Raw genomic sequence first — 17,274 nt, 5'->3', positions numbered from 1 at the left:
AAGACAAATCAAATGAAGGGTAAGGGGAAAAAACAAGGAATGTCCATGTGGGCGCTTTTTGGGTGCTTTGTCCTATCTGTTGGTGACTCTTAGTACTATTTGACAGTATATGCCATGCATGCCTAAATGTCGAAATGTCCATGTAAAACGGGGCAAAAGATTTGACTACCCTATTCTTTATTACGCGGTTTACAATATAAAAACGCCGTTTTCTCGAAAATCCAGTTTTGTGACATTCCTCCTTTTTTCCCCTTACCCTTCAAATAACACTCCTCGCCATTAACGCTCCCGAACTCGAAATATATGACTTACAGTTATCTGTGTTTGGCGAAAGCACATTTATTATATTATTCTTTTAAATAACACGTTTCACCAGTTACTTCACTTCCAATGTGTAAATTCATATAATCACTAACAATCGTCTTGTTCCGATAGGAAAATTTCCCCCTGCAAAAAAGAAAAAGCCTGACCATAGCGAAAGGGAGTGAACCTTCTTTAGGTGATTAACCGGGTCCAATATTTCAATAAAAGAGGATAAGTCCCTGCACACAAATATTTCAGTAAAAGAGGAAACATCACTCAAACATTGTGAATACCCATTTATGGGGGAAATTTGGTTCCCTTGGAACTTTTTAAGAGTTTGAAGGGCCGCCATTTTAAACATTTTCATCTGATTATTCTGGCTAATGAACTCATTCAAGATATTTCAACAGTTAATGTTTGTGCCAAGTTCGCTTTCAATCAGCTGAAAATTACGGTGGTTATGGCATTCACAAAAAGCGTTATATATATACAGATAAATACATAGACTCAGAGAGAAAGAGAAACTTTCGCACTGAAAATGATTTGTATCAGAGGGTAATGATTAGCAAAAGTGCCTCGCACCCTTCTCTCTTCTCGCACCCGTGCTGCGTCAGAGCTAAATCAGCCTCTTTGCAAAACGTATTGATCAGCCTAACCTATAACACAAGCATCTACTACTCAACGTGGAAATCGTAGTCCAGAGGTTTAAGGCATGTAGTGATTGTATTTTTAACCATGAGTATGGGTTCGAGCCCCTCCACTTCCAATTTTTTTTTTTTTTTTTTTTTTACTTTTTGCAGCTACGTCGGAAGGTTGAATTTTTATTCTTTACTAATTGCAAATGGCATTTACATTCAAAATAAGAGGAATTTTGGTGGCATTTGTTCGCATATTCTTCTCTTTCGAAATGAAGACAAGAATAAAACGAATACGCACATACAAAAAGTATTATCAGTACCAATAATAATTGCTACGAAAGACTAAATATGACCTCTTTTACCATCTCTCATGAGCTGTATGCATTATTTATAAAAATTTTAAAAAATATCCTTGCAGGGGATTCGAACTGACGTCCTTTGCATTTGTAAGTCAGCACCTTAACCACTACACCAAGATCATTGCTTGGTAAACGTTTAGTTGTCGGCGTATTTTCTTGTCTTTGTATTTTGTTCCCACTTCGACAATATTTACTCTTTTTTTCTCCGTTTAGGAGCTGTTTCTGGCTATCTCTTTCGGTATCATCCTTTATTTACACTTTGCACTATTCGTATTCACAGCTTGTGCTCCTATGCAATGTTTTATTCAGATTAGACTTTTCTTCTTGCCCCTCAGTACATATTTGACTAATTCTCATATTGTCCATGGCTGGAGCGCAGGAATGCTAGACTCAAGAAACAGGGGTACATTTACTTTCCTGACAGACTGTACGTCAAAAGAGAACTGCAACAAAACAGTGTAAGGAAAAATGAAATGAAATCTTTGAGTTTTACGTCCCACGGTTATGCCGGTTAGGCTAAAGGAGACGGTGATTATGAGAAATGAATGAAATGGTGGAATGAAGAAAGTGGGAGGAAACGGGAGAACCCCGAGAAAACCCACGCACACGGTGTTTGTCCACCACAAAGTTCACTTGGCGGGGGCTGGGATCGAACCCGGGACCCCAAGCACCAGAGGTGAACGCTCTACCACTGAGCCACCGCGAAACAGTGTAAGGAAAATACGCAACAAATAAAAGAATACGTATTTTGTTAGTTTGTGCGGAATAACCGTGTAGGGGCCAAGTCCTCTCCGAAAAAACATATTACTGCACGAGCACGTTTATTCCACTTGCTGGAAAAACCAAAAAAGGAAAAAGAAAACAATGTACTTTCCGCGGACTCGAACCCGTGACTCTCTACGCAGAAGTCCAGTACGCTAACCACTCATCTAAGAAACCTAACGGAAAGCATTCCTTTCTTTAAAATTTATAACCGAGGGACACTGTTATGTGCAGATCTAATTTTCTCTCTCTTCGTCTCTTATGTTTCACAAATATAATATGTTTCGGACATTTTTGGATATTAGCTAAGCTTTACGTCTTATTTTTTGGCAGTAGTTTTTACCAGACGGTTCTTTCAAATAAAACTTAACTGATACAGTAGTAACCAATATTTTGTTTACTAATTTTCTAGAGGGGGAAGAGCTTAGACTATTGGCTGTCTCTTGGCAACTTAAGAATTGTACCCCCCTCCTAGGCAAAGGGTGACTACCCCTCCAAGTGCTTGGGATAAATTTCTCCCACATTTATCATTCTCCTCCTCCCCACCTGAAAAAGAGTGCCTAAATTGTTAGCGAGATTTCTCCCTTCTTCTAATGAATTCCACATTGATTTGCATGTCATACACATAGAAAAGTACATAACTTGGTGGCAGGGGCGTAACCAGGATTTGATTTCGGGGGTCGCTGACTAAACGTTTATCTGGGGGAATCCGGGGTCCACCCCAGGAAAAATTTTGAATAAAACCGCTTTCTTAGCTCTTATTTTAACTTTTACAAATGTCGGAGGGTCCAGATCTCCTGGCTACGCCATTGCTTGGTAGCATCCATTGTTCCTAAACATCATCAGTCTCTGTTCACTTCCATCTTCAGCCATAATTTTATTCTTTCAAGCCAAAGAGGATACATTCGTTCTCCTTCACATTTGGCGTTCTTAAAATAAAATTATGGTATAATTAAACGTGCGATTTTGCCATTTTAAATGTAAATTTATGTCCCTTCCTCCCCAAAACAAATCTCATGGGCGCAACCTGCTCCCTAAACCCCGCGTGCATGCTCCTCCCTGTTCCAGATAGAAAAATTGAATTTGGATATTTTCTGCAAGACTATTCGCGAGATATAGAATTTCATATCCAGTATTTCAGTTTACTTGGCACTGGAATTAATAGAATTGGAAGTAATTGTTTTGTGTAAGTATAATTGTGCAGAACAGGAATGGATAAATGTTTTGTGTTGCTAAAAATGTATGAAAAATGTTAGGAAAGTTTCTAGACTGATGGAAAATATTCTTCCCAGGCTGAGACAACAGTAATTAAGTTAGTGCCATTGAAAGAAAAACTAGAGACGAGGAATTTTCCCAGCTTTCTCCTTATAAACGTTTTGTGTCTGACGTGTGACTACCTATTGTTCTGTGTGGCTTCGTGGATGAGTGAGTAGAGTCGTTGCTTGGTAATCTTGAGGTTTATGGATCGAATCTTTACCAGGATAATTGAATTTTTTTTTTTTATGCTTTGTTTCCCATGTCTTAAGATGTTTCTCCCCTCCGTAATCATCTGATGCTCTCAACTGAGTTCTACACTTGAATTCATCAATTGGTAGTGGGATGCTCTCAGGTTCGGGTGAGCTTTTACATCTATATTTACAAAATCAAAATTTTCTACAAAACATGGATGCTATCCGATCATTTTGTCTCAAATTCTAAATTTGCGCAATGTCACTGTATCTCTCTTTCAACATATTTGCATCTCTCGTTCTCTATTGTCATCAACTATGGCATAAAATGGCTTGGGAGCAAAACTTCAAATCATAAAAGCGCCAAGCCAATGGGCTCACTCTCACTAAGCATTTAATTAAATGTATGTGTTTTCACACAGAAGGAGAAGGGATTCGCTCTTCCTACTCTCCTGAAGTGACAGAATATTTATTCAGGCTTTGCAGTCATTTCAGATCAAAGACTGAAAGAGTGTTCATTCCAGCAGCAAGAGGATTGAGTTTTCAATTTTGTTGCACTTTATCATTACGAATAGGACAAATATCAAGTAATATGTTTGCCATAAGAACTACACGTCTGAGATTCCTCCCATTTTGGAGAAATGATGCTGTAGACGGTAGTGGGAATTTCGCCGAAGTGTACGAGAATTTTTAGTGCCTGGCGATTATGCCACCCGCCTTCCTTTAAAGCTAATTCGGTTGTAATGCTTCCTGGAAAATGCTTCGAACTCAACTGGTGGAGCACTTTTGCCGTAAATCTCCATATGGCTGTAGCAAACAGAAGTGTCCCTTACCGTACGTACTTTAAGTCCTTTTACGTTGAACATGTAAAACTATCTAACATAGGATTAAATATTAAACTACTCACATAGCTCCTTGCTTAATTGTCCTATACGAAAAAGAATTACAGATTGAAATAATAATAACATTAATACGTCCACGATATAAGATTGTTGTTCTCGACAGAATTTTAGAACTTTTTATGTATATAAATAGCTTTTCCACGATCAGACCGAATTACTTTATGTTGCAATTTTCCTCGGGTCTGCAGTTACCTCTTCAAATTACAACAATTTTATACAGTAAAACAAAACAAGAAATCAATTTTATGTCTATGTTAGTTAGTTGCACTGGCGGAATTAGTTTTTGGTTAGTGACTTGTTTTGTATAATTTCTAATTATTAGTTCGGAAAAGAGAAACAAATTTGTTATGGATTGAAATACTTACAGTTAGATTAATTGTAAACTGAATATAAAATCCGTGCTAAGTGCCAAAACGAAAATATTGAGTACACAGCCCAGATGTTACTTCAGAACTGATGGAACATATAGGCATGCGTATTCTTCTGGGGATTATTTGAACTACTTCCAGAGTGAATACTAGAAAGTCACTTTTTTTACTGAGTAGTGTTAGGCACATAGGCCACGCGCATTCTTCTGCGGATTATTTGAACTACTTCCAGAGTGAATACTAGAAAGTCACTTTTTTTACTGAGTAGTGTTAGGCACATAGGCCACGCGCATTCTTCTGGGGATTATTTGAACTACTTCCAGAGTGAATACTAGAAAGTCACTTTTTTTACTGAGTAGTGTTAGGCACATAGGCCACGCGCATTCTTCTGGGGATTATTTGAACTACTTCCAGAGTGAATACTACAAAGTCACTTTTTTTACTGAGTAGTGTTAGGCACATAGGCCACGCGCATTCTTCTGCGGATTATTTGAACTACTTCCAGAGTGAATACTAGAAAGTCAGTTTTTTTACTGAGTAGTGTTAGGCACATAGGCCACGCGCATTCTTCTGGGGATTATTTGAACTACTTCCAGAGTGAATACTAGAAAGTCAGTTTTTTTACTGAGTAGTGTTAGGCACATAGGCCACGCGCATTCTCCTGGGGATTATTTGAACTACTTCCAGAGTGAATACTAGAAAGTCAGTTTTTTTTACTGAGTAGTGTTAGGCACATAGGACACGCGCATTCTTCTGGGGATTATTTGAACTACTTCCAGAGTGAATACTAGAAAGTCAGTTTTTTTACTGAGTAGTGTTAGGCACATAGGACACGCGCATTCTTCTGGGGATTATTTGAACTACTTCCAGAGTGAATACTAGAAAGTCACTTTTTTTACTGAGTAGTGTTAGGCACATAGGACACGCGCATTCTTCTGCGGATTATTTGAACTACTTCCAGAGTGAATACTAGAAAGTCAGTTTTTTTACTGAGTAGTGTTAGGCACATAGGACACGCGCATTCTTCTGGGGATTATTTGAACTACTTCCAGAGTGAATACTAGAAAGTCACTTTTTTTACTGAGTAGTGTTAGGCACATAGGCCACGCGCATTCTTCTGGGGATTATTTGAACTACTTCCAGAGTGAATACTAGAAAGTCACTTTTTTTACTGAGTAGTGTTAGGCACATAGGCCACGCGCATTCTTCTGGGGATTATTTGAACTACTTCCAGAGTGAATACTAGAAAGTCACTTTTTTTACTGAGTAGTGTTAGGCACATAGGCCACGCGCATTCTTCTGGGGATTATTTGAACTACTTCCAGAGTGAATACTAGAAAGTCAGTTGTTTTACTGAGTAGTGTTAGGCACATAGGCCACGCGCATTCTTCTGGGGATTATTTGAACTACTTCCAGAGTGAATACTAGAAAGTCAGTTTTTTTACTGAGTAGTGTTAGGCACATAGGCCACGCGCATTCTTCTGGGGATTATTTGAACTACTTCCAGAGTGAATACTAGAAAGTCAGTTTTTTTACTGAGTAGTGTTAGGCACATAGGCCACGCGCATTCTTCTGGGGATTATTTGATGGATGGATGGATTTTGAGTTTTACGTCCCGTTCAGCAGCGAGGCTATATGAGACGTGGACCTACTGATTAACGTGGAATCCGAACCACATGAGCTCCCGCCAGGGGATTATTTGAACTACTTCCAGAGTGAATACTAGAAAGTCAGTTTTTTTACTGAGTAGTGTTAGGCACATAGGACACATTTTTGCATTAAACCGAACTTTTTCCATTTTTGGCACTTAGCACAGATTTTATATTCAGTCTACAATTGTATGTGTAATACTTCAGAGCGATCAGATGCTCTGGAAGAAACTGAGTGAGCAAACAGCTCTGAATAAGTAATATGTTAGATGTATGTTAGCACACAGTAGTTGTTTCTTGAATAAAGATAAATAAATGTTTAAATGTTGAAAAACAGACTTGTGTTTTGACATGGTAAAATAGTCCTTCAATAATATATATATATATATATTTGCTATGGATACTTAAAGAAAAGCTTTTTCAGAGGGTTAAATAATTGTGAATAGCTTTGACAAGAGGCAATGGACTAGTTTAACATGGTCAGCTAGTATAACGATAATAGAAAAAAAAAGAGCGATAAATAAGTCTTGTTAACGCCTATAGTCTATTGACTTCGCAGTTCTTATATTCTGATAATCGTGTCAAGTAATGCAGAATACCAAACTATTCATGTCTCGCCTCGCATTACGCCTTCACTCAATAACACAAAGAAAATACAACAGCAGTGACGGTATAAAAACATATGCATTAACCCATAAGATGCGTTGATTTTTTTTAACTCCAATCCTCACAACACCAAAGCCAGCAAACATCTCAACTTAAGAACAGTATGCATACCTATACAATCGAAATGGCTCCACCAGGATATACATCTATGCACACGCTTACATGCAATGCTTTTATTATTTCAATAAGTGCATTTGATTGCAGAATTATTAGGCAATCTCTACTTTGTTATTTTCTCTCTCATTATAGTGTCTCTCTTTTACTTTTTTTTTTTTTTTTTTTTTTTTTTTTTTTTTTTTTTTTTAGCAGTGTTTCTCAACTCGGGAGGTGTAAAGAGCGAACAACGGGGTCGCAAGCTACTATCAGAAATAAACTACATTCGTAATTACAAATATTATGAATTTTGTTACAACGAGGAGTTAAATTACATACTATACAAACACAAAATAACTACCAAATAAGAATTAAACTGGTAAAAAATTATACTGCACTAAAATGGTATGCAGAAATCTTGACAGAAATATAAACTGGGGATATTACTTATTATTATTATTTTTATTATTGAAAATTCGAGAATTCAATGCTGTAACTGAAATCATAAAATGAGTCGGACCAACGAGTGGCAAAATGGGGTGGGAAGGGAGTGAAGCATGCAGGGTTCACAAAGGGGAGAGGGGCGCCAGATAAACAACACTCGGAACCACTGCTTTATAATAGTATTATACATCTCTTGATGAACTATTGTTCGTATGGCTACATGCCCCAGAAACTTAGCAAAAAAATCAGCGTGGTCTTGTTATGATCATCTAGAAGAAAGAAGGAACAAAGCGTGTGTCTTTCGTAAGTATAAAATCTCAATTGCAATCCTATACATCTAAACAAGACACAAAATAAAAGTTGTATACGAAACATGGCACAACTATTAGGACGTGTTCTAATTCAAGTAGTAATATTGGCAACCCGTTTGACTACAATATGATGGACAGTCTTTACAAATCAGGAGTATAGAAGCAAAAGCTGCTAAATCCATTTTTCAATTTTATCAGGAGACGAAACCAAAGCGACTCCCTTATGTTTCAGAATTGTTAAACTTCTATTGTTTGTTTTTGTTTGTTTAGTGGTCACTAGTTAATGAAGATAAGTGAAATCTACCACTAAAGAAACACAACTGTTCAAGAATTCTGAAACATAAGGGTGTCACTTTTTCTTCGTTCACTGACAAAATCGAAAAATTGATTTAGCAGGTTTTGTTTCTATACGCCTGAAATATTTCCGCCTTCTACGCAAATTGCATTATATCGACATATTTTAATTGTTTTTCGCTCGTGTAGTCTTCTGTTACAATGGATGAAAATGAAGATAAAATCAGCATTGTTTAAATGATAATAAGGCAGCGCAGAGGACCGTCGGGTAATATTGGAAAAACACGTTCTGCAGTAATCTTTTATCTGTTTCTATTCACAGCAAAAGAAAAGAAATAATAAGGTATACTTTTCCTAGTAATTTGACTAATAATTCGTTCATCTTTCTGTGAGATAGCTATCCTGGCCAAGTTACTAACGCGCAAAGAATTCTCGGAAATCAAGTTTTGTTTCTATTTTCTTTGTTCTTTTTCATTAAGATTGATAGCTGTATATAATACGTATTTTGCCTTTGGTAGTGAACTTATCACTAGGTTACCAGTTGCGAATAAAATTTCAATTTATGGATTAAGTGGTGGACCAAAAGATATAAATGGATTTTATCGGCGTATACAAACCGAATTAATATTCCTAATTCATGACACACCAGTGTTATATTTTAACCAATCGAATACAAGTATTCTCTCAATTAAATATTAAGTACATATCAACAAATTCCCATTATCCATATTGATGATTATCTGTCAGTTATTCTCCACACACACACACACACACACCAATATTATATATATATATATATATATATATATACATGACTTGAAAAATCTTGCTTGCCAGAAAATTTTGCGGTCACAGTGTCTTTATTCGCCAAATGTAAAAATGTACTCGCCACTGGCGAGCAGACGAGTGTGTTTTTCATCCCTATATATATTAGGGATTATATACAGGACCGGATTCCTATTATATACAGGACCGGATCCAAGATTTTCCGAGAGGGGGTGCACCAATAACTATCAATACATTTGGATCTAATTTATTTTTTTTTAAAATGCCTTTATGCATCTGTGATGTGTATGAGGAACTGACTTAAACTATTGTGTTTAGCAAAACCGCTTTCTTTCAAGCCCGAAACGGAAACATATGAAATTTTAGGAAAGTATTGCTATTTCCACTGCCAGTTTCTCTAGTGTATATTCAGAACGGAGGCGGGGGGGGGGGGGGGTGCACGTGCTTCGGTGCACCCCTTAAATCCAGCCCTGTATATATATATATTCTGAAGAACACCTAAAAAGCCAAGTGTATACTCCATATCTGTGTATGTGAATTTCCACGTGGTTCTGGGATCGATTTCAAATGACAATTACATCCCCCACACCCGTTAAAATATAATTGACAACTAAAATCAATATTTATCACCATTTCCAATAACTTTACGTAATATAATCATGAAATGTTAAATTAATTAATTAAATAATAAAAGCACTAGTCATTTCATACGTACTTCAGAGTTTTTAAATGGACAATTGGCATTCTAAATTAGAAAAAAAATGAAGCATTAAGATATATATATATATATATATATATATATATATATATATATATATAAAGTAATTTAATTGCTTTATTACTTAATTTAATAATGATTGGCTGCTATGGTGTAAGAAACAACTCTCTTGGTTTCTGTCTTTAGTATTAAATTATTTTATTCCTAAGGTATGAAAAGTATCTTATTGGTTTCACACTCAGAGCTGAACTTAAACATTGTTGGACCACTATTCATTATTTCTTACATCATAGTCATCTCCACGAAAATACTCTCAACATACGTATTTAGGATTCATTGATAAACTTAACATACCTGGGTCAAAGTCAATGGGCAGTTCTGTCTTCAGAAGTGGAAGATCGTTGTAATTCATTTCCGATATATTCTTGTTAACACCTGTGCTCCGAAGAAGATTGTTGTCATGTGAGACAACCACATGACCATCTGCTGTTAAATGGCAGTCCATTTCTAGCATATCTGTCCCTATATCCACTGCTCTGTAAACATTCAAAGAATTGTATGCAACAGGAAATTAAATACTTCATTGCACTTATTTAAAAATACATAAATAAAAGAAAATTTCATGTATAATTTGTACCTTGTACCTTATAGTTTATTACAAACTTTAAAAAATATTCTTATTTTCCCTTTTAAGTATCTAAGTCTAAGAATCCCAATACTAATAATACTTTTCATAATGCACAATGTACAATATAATCATAACAATGCTAAGTATAATAGAATCAGATTTATTATATTACAAAAATCATTTTCCTATCTTTTTAATACTTTCTTCGTACCAGCAAGAATATTTCATTCTCAGAGGGAACGGGGTATAGCCAATATGTTTCTTTACAGATAAAATTAATGATTATGTGGGCTATTATGAAAAATCACTAGGAAATTTAACATATGGAGAAATAGGCAACCAAAAATGAGAAGAATCGTCATGAATTCCTTCAAGAGGAAGCTTCACAGAAATTGGACAGGAAACGTACATGGGAGAACAAGCGAAACTGACTAAATCATGTCAAACTGAGGATTGAATGTACAATATCTTAAAAGCACGTAGAAAATGTCCATTGTATGGTAAGTGGTATGCATGGTTATATATGTATGGTATGTTCTTTTCAATTCATTTTGCTTCTATCTCTTGCAACGTTCTGTGAGAAATCAGTTTTAAGACTCAGGCTAGTTTTAGACGGAAGCATTTATCGTAGCATTTCTTGTAGCAGATGTGCTGCCAAAAATTTTATATAATATTCTATGGCATCAAAAGTATATGGTGCTTTTAAACGGTAGCATTTTGATAAGCATCTGTCGTGACGTAGCAAACAAATCACTGGAGAAGAGCACAATTACGACTTCGAAATTAAGCGTGAGGTAGCTAAAGCTATAGTAATTGTAACAACAGTTCTCGACGGTCATATTAAAAAACGAAAATCACAAAGAAGTATGTGGGCAAAGAGCATTACTACTCCAACTCATTTTTCTTTACTACAATTCAATTTCCCACACAAAACAAAGAGCATGGATATTTGGCACAAAATCTTTCGCTTCTTTTTAACACACCACGGCGCTGCAATCGGACCAGAAATGCTGGAGAAAATGCTACGAAATAGAGCAGGTTCTATCGACAAAAAATGTCATAGAATATGCCATGGCATGGGAAATGCTATAGCATTTGCTACTTTACACGGTAGGATATCGATGATAAGATTTTTGCTACGAGAAATGCTTCCGTCTAAAACTAGCCTTAGATAGACCGAGAACCGACAATCAAGGGTTCGATTCTCAGTTGACATAGTTCTTAAATTCAGTTGATAAACACCGTACGTGAAGATCTATTTTTATAAATAGTTGAACGAACTTTTTAACTTCTTAACCAATTTCAATAAGGCTATGTGATTTTACATACAATTTCTCGACATTACTTAAGTATTCTTTTGTCTGCAATAAAAGCATGATCCCTATGTTAGTTATGATAAACAGTCAAAAGAGCAGTCTGTTATGATTCTTGAATCTGTGTGAGAATATAAGAGTAGTGCTAAACTAAACATGAAACCTATTGTTTCTGCGGAAATAAAATGTTATCCATAACCTGAAAATATTAAATGAATTGAAAGAAACAATCTTCAAAGTGCTCAAACTTATTCAAGAAAACTTCTCCCAGTCAGCAATAGACAATTCATCTATTCATTTACAGAAATATGTCTTGAAGCTATAACAAGAGTTTAAAAAGTATTATAACTAACTAACTAACTCTATGGCCTATGAAACCCGGAGGTTCAATGCTGCGTTCACAAAAGCTCTCCACTGACTTTTTAGCTGATCCTTAGCTAACTGTATCCAGTTTCTACTTTGTATTCCAATCTCTGCGAGATCCATCTTAATATTGTCCTCCCATCTGCCCCTAGGTCTTCCTAATGGTCGTTTTTCAATTGGTCTTCCAGTCAAGACTTTGAAAACATTTCTACTTTCTTCCATTCTAGCTACATGACCTGCCCATCTAAGCCTCCTAGACTTGACGACCCTAACAATATTGGGTAAAACATATAAATTATGTAGTTCCTCGTTATGAAGTTTCCGCCATTCCCCATTCCCGTTCCTCTTGGGTCCGAATATTCGTCTCACGATCTTGTTCTCAAATACTTTCAGTCTATGTTCTTCCCTCAGAGTAAGCGACCATGTTTCGCAACCATACAGAACAACAGGCATGATTATCGTTTTGTATCGACATTTAATTTCTTCGTCAATATGATTTTCGTATGTTAATATTGATCCTAGATATTTGAAACTATCCACTTCATCAAAAGTATTATTTAATATTTTAACGCATCCATAATTTGCTGTATTACGATCCCGACGCACTTCCATGTATTTAGTTTTCTCTGCATTTACTTCTAAACCGATGTCCCTGCAAGCGTTTAATAAAATCTCTGCATTTCTCTCTATTCTCCTATCTCCCCTATTAAAAAGTATTATATATAAATACAAATAATAATAATAATAAAAAACAAACAACAGATAGTGCTTAAAATAGAAGGATCAGTCGTAAGTTTTGCAATATTGTGGTACACAACACACCTGTATTTATTACAGTACAATGAAAGCAGGTTAACATTCAAAGCACAGCCCCTTGTGTTGGACTGTCCGTGGCCACTTTCCTGCCAGTTCTTCGATTCCATGTTAAAAACATGTCTTGTCCTTAGAGTTAAAAACAGTCACTGGTGTTTCCATCTTCTGCTGGCTGGTGAAGCCTTGATTTCAGACCGAAACGGGTGACAATCTAAAGGAGCAATGTCAAGACAATATGCCGAGTGCGGCATCAGTTCGAGGCCTTCAAGTTCCTGTTGCGTTTTTCGAACTGAGTGTGGTTTTGGGTTATTCTGTTGCAGCAGGGCGCGCTTTTGTTTCACCAATGCAAGATATTCTTGATGAAGTGGAGGATACATCCGCTTCAACTGCTCGGAATAACAGTTGACATTGATAATATAATCGGTAAAGACAAACTTGAAGAAAATTACTCGCTGATAGTTCCACCATACTGAAACATGACTTACTGCTTGAAACGGCCCTGTTTGAGGACCAATTGATTCTTGAAGTTAATTCTTGCTCAGTCATTGTTATTGCACATTCGAATTTCGGAAAAACACCCACTTTTCGTTGTATGTGACAATCAGTTTCAGGAAACGTACATCACGCCGATTTTGCAACAGTTATTGGCACATATCCACTCTCATCTGGTCCTGAGCTGAGGTCAACTCATGTGAACAATGTACTTCCGGATGGATTTTCCGAGTTAGGAAGGTGACACACTACAGTGGATTGGAACATGCAAAGTTAGTTTCACAATCATCGTATGCAGGTGGATAGATTTTCCTCAATGGCGTGACATATGACCTCAGATTTTGTTACCTTGAGGCGGACGGATCTTGCCTGATCTTCATTCTTATAACCTGAACAAAATTTCTGGGATCACTGAGTTGTTCTGGTGTGGTTTACTGCACCTCCTATTGCACGACAAACGTTTTGGGTTATTGCTGCAGCGTTATGCCCCAGTCATACAGTAACGGTTCACATATAGACGTTGAGTGTTCATCGTCACTCCCACTAAAAAACTGATTGAAAGTACTGACGGAGTAGCGCATCTGCATTAAATAGTCCGCCGTCACACTACCTCTTGGAATAGTTTGACCTTCTACTTACGGACAATCACGGCGTACTCATGCACCTGCTGTTTGGGTTGTGGAAATGTTGCAAGACTATGATTGAGCCATGTAGCACGAGTATCACTAAAATCGTTTAATAAGTGAACGGATATGCATTTTAAGATAGGAGTGCGTCAATCACCCTATATTATATATTATCCAAAAATAGAAAATGAGTTAACTAGCAGAAAATAAATAATAATAAAAAATAAAATAAAAATTAAATCATGTACAATTAAAATACACTGGAGAAGTTTCCTTAAACACTTCATCAGATGGGGAAGGGACGAAGAAGCTGGAAAAAAGAAAAAAGTTCTACCAAACAAGGAATAAAAGATATCTTTTTTTCAGAGCTATAAGTTGCCAAAAGTTTGCAGCACGATTTGTGAAGTTTCGGAAATCAAAACATTTATATTTGTGAATCTTTCCGTACTCATAGACAACGCATTTTAGGAAATAAGACCAAGTATCTGAAAAAGTGCTCCATTTACTCTGCGAAAACCCAACGCTTAAATACAGCACAGTTCAGAAGGATAGGGATATGAAGTAGAACTTGTACTAATTCCTGAATAACTGACGAAATCGTTTGACGTAAGTCCCGTACTTTTCAAACTGACCCTTTCAAAGACTGATTTTTCAAATTCTTTGCAGCTTATAGCTTTGAAAGGAGTTTTCCGACCTATGTTTATTATAACATTTTTCCTTTATTTTGTACTAGCCGAAATACTTTGTCTCACTAATTAAAAGACATGATACTAAACATATTTAAAACTGCCTTTTTAACTTCACAAAGGCGCTGACTAGAAATCAAATTCACTGGAATTTCGTACATTCATCAATTCCAAAATCGCCCTTCCGTGCGAACGACACATTAAATTCGCCCTATATCCTAATTCCTTTTTAAAGTTATATGTTACTAAGCCCGTCAAGTTTATGACCGATGTTATTATTCCATTTTGTTTCTTACTTGGTAACATCAAGATTCCAACATATATTTTCGTTTTAGTCGTTTTTGACTCAAATGTGATAAGTCAATTGGTCTTAAAGATGCCTAAATTGACATGAGAAACTAAAGGAGGTTGCATAATCAATTATCCTCCCAACTGTAATATATTTTCAAATAAATTTCTTGAACTTATATATAAAAAAATATAAATACTCGAAAATATATGTTAAAAAGAAACTATAAAAACTAAATTTATTTGGATATCAAGTTCGGTTTCTTTTTATTTTTTAAGAAGTCAAGCGGTTGGGCATTTCTGTATCCACTGAATCAATATTAACGTGTTCTTTAGTGCAATCAGGCCGTCAGTCTTATGCCGAAACTACTTCTGAAGTATAATAATAATTTTAAAAAATGCTTAAAACTATTGCACACATTATATCTAGACCTCTCTTCGGTATATGCAAAAGTTCGTCCAGAAACAGCTCTTAAGCAGCTCATTTTCTGTTTCAGGCGAAAGAGTGTAGGAGAAAGAGCCTGTGAGGCTCTTCATAAAAATCCAGTAATGCCGCTTATTGAATGCCGATGGAAACAAATAGTAAAGTCAAACTTTACACGGGAATAAAACTTCTTTTTGTGCCAATAAACACAATAATGTTTAATTTTTTATTTAGTCTTAAGCCATATTTCGAATTTTAGTTCTGATCAAGGAACAATTTGGAACTGCAGTGAAAACTTGTAAGATACCTAAAGTGAGAGCTGCAAAAAGTAATTTACCTTGGCAATCGAATCCTAAGATTCCAATTTTTATTTATTTATTGAGAACTTCTTTCAATGACTCAACAGATGGTAAGCTTATTTTCTGTCAAGTCTGTCATAAACAATTGGACTGTGACAAAAAAAATCACATTTTGAACAACATATGGAATCTATCACTCAAAAATTGCCAAATCAGCCGTCTATTTCATCTAACGAGTACTGCGGTAGATATTTTCAACATGAGGCTAAGTGAAGCATTTGTATCAGCAAATGTGCCTTGGAGTGTACTAAAGAACGAGAATTTCAAGAAATTTCTCGAAGATTACACTGATCACAGAGTTCTGGACGAGTCTACTTTGCGTAAGAACTATTTGAAGCTTCTATATAAAAAGACGCTTGATACAACACGAACTGACATAGGTGACAATTATATATGGCTATGTTGGACGACACTATACATGGTCGCGGTCACTGTACTGGAAATGCTGCTGTTGTTGGGAAGCTAGATCCACCAGAACCGGGATACCATATCTAGTTCTCCGTAAAGAATTATCTTCTGGGTTATAGAGAACAGAGATGTCAAGTTTCTTTTTCTCACATTGATAAGATCAATTAAAGCAGGCAAAGAAAATTTCTTATCTTGATAGTCTTACATATTATAGAATTTAACAGATGTTATAATTCAGGACAAAGTAATATATATATATATATATATATATATATATATATATATATATAGAGAGAGAGAGAGAGAGAGAAAGAGTCTTGTTAAAAAAAAATCCTAGCCCAAGATACAGGCCACTAAATATGGCGTGATTTCTCACGTGCGAATTTCAGCAATATTAAAATGCTCTACCTCTGGAACAGTTCAAGATGTTTTGATGCAATTTGTTTTACTTTAAAGATAATAATTTACCGATACAAATATCCTCCGTTTGGAAATATGTGCGCAAGTTCTCGTAATGTAGCCTTCTGAAATTTTACTTGAAAAGTAAAAAATAATTTGTTTTTCAAAAATGCCAGTCCACAAAATTTTGATTTTGTGACTGTTGATCGTATCATACAGTACTACACGCCCTAAAAGGGAGAACTTCTACTTTTGAGTTGAACAGGATTTATAAACAACTCAAAAAATTTTGCAATACATTAAACCAGTTTCCATTACCATGTCTTCATATATTAGTCTCATGAAATCAAAATCTGGTCTTATTTGACATGACATTTTAATCCTGCATAAATGTAACACACACAGCTTTCAAACATATTAAAGCTTCCAAAATATATGTGCAAGTTTCAAAACATATTACAGTGAAAACTGTGAGATTCCAAAGCATACCAAATCTGCGCACTCTACTTAGAACTGAAATTAGCAATTCAATGAAAATAAAAATACGTTCAATTGCATCAGTAACTTCCTTTGATATTGAGTGATGCCTTTCTATGAACCAATAGGAACTGGAGCACCAACGATGGCTAAAACATTGCGAATTGGAAGTGAGCGCTGGTAGTGGCATTGTTGTCTTGCAGGCGGAAATTTATATGCAGCAGCCGATCCATGTACGAGGTAGTAGCATAAAATTC

At 35.9% G+C, this 17,274-nt stretch overlaps 1 protein-coding gene across 1 annotated transcript in view; it reads right to left on the bottom strand.

The window, feature by feature from the left end:
- LOC145694593 (lysophospholipase D GDPD1-like) overlaps positions 1 to 17,274 on the bottom strand; it is a 112,029-nt gene that overhangs the window by 71,969 nt on the left and 22,786 nt on the right. Inside the window, exon 3 of the mRNA XM_081770960.1 lies at positions 10,096 to 10,277. Coding sequence (XP_081627086.1) covers positions 10,096 to 10,277 — 182 coding nt within the window. The remainder of the gene's footprint in view (positions 1 to 10,095; positions 10,278 to 17,274) is intronic.

The sequence above is a fragment of the Thermobia domestica genome, chromosome 9 (genome assembly GCF_964235325.1).
Source record: "Thermobia domestica chromosome 9, izTheDome1.hap1.1, whole genome shotgun sequence".
In the NCBI taxonomy this organism is placed as follows: domain Eukaryota; kingdom Metazoa; phylum Arthropoda; class Insecta; order Zygentoma; family Lepismatidae; genus Thermobia; species Thermobia domestica.
The sequence above is the reverse complement of the archived record's forward strand: the minus strand, read 5'-3'. Positions and strand labels throughout refer to the sequence as shown.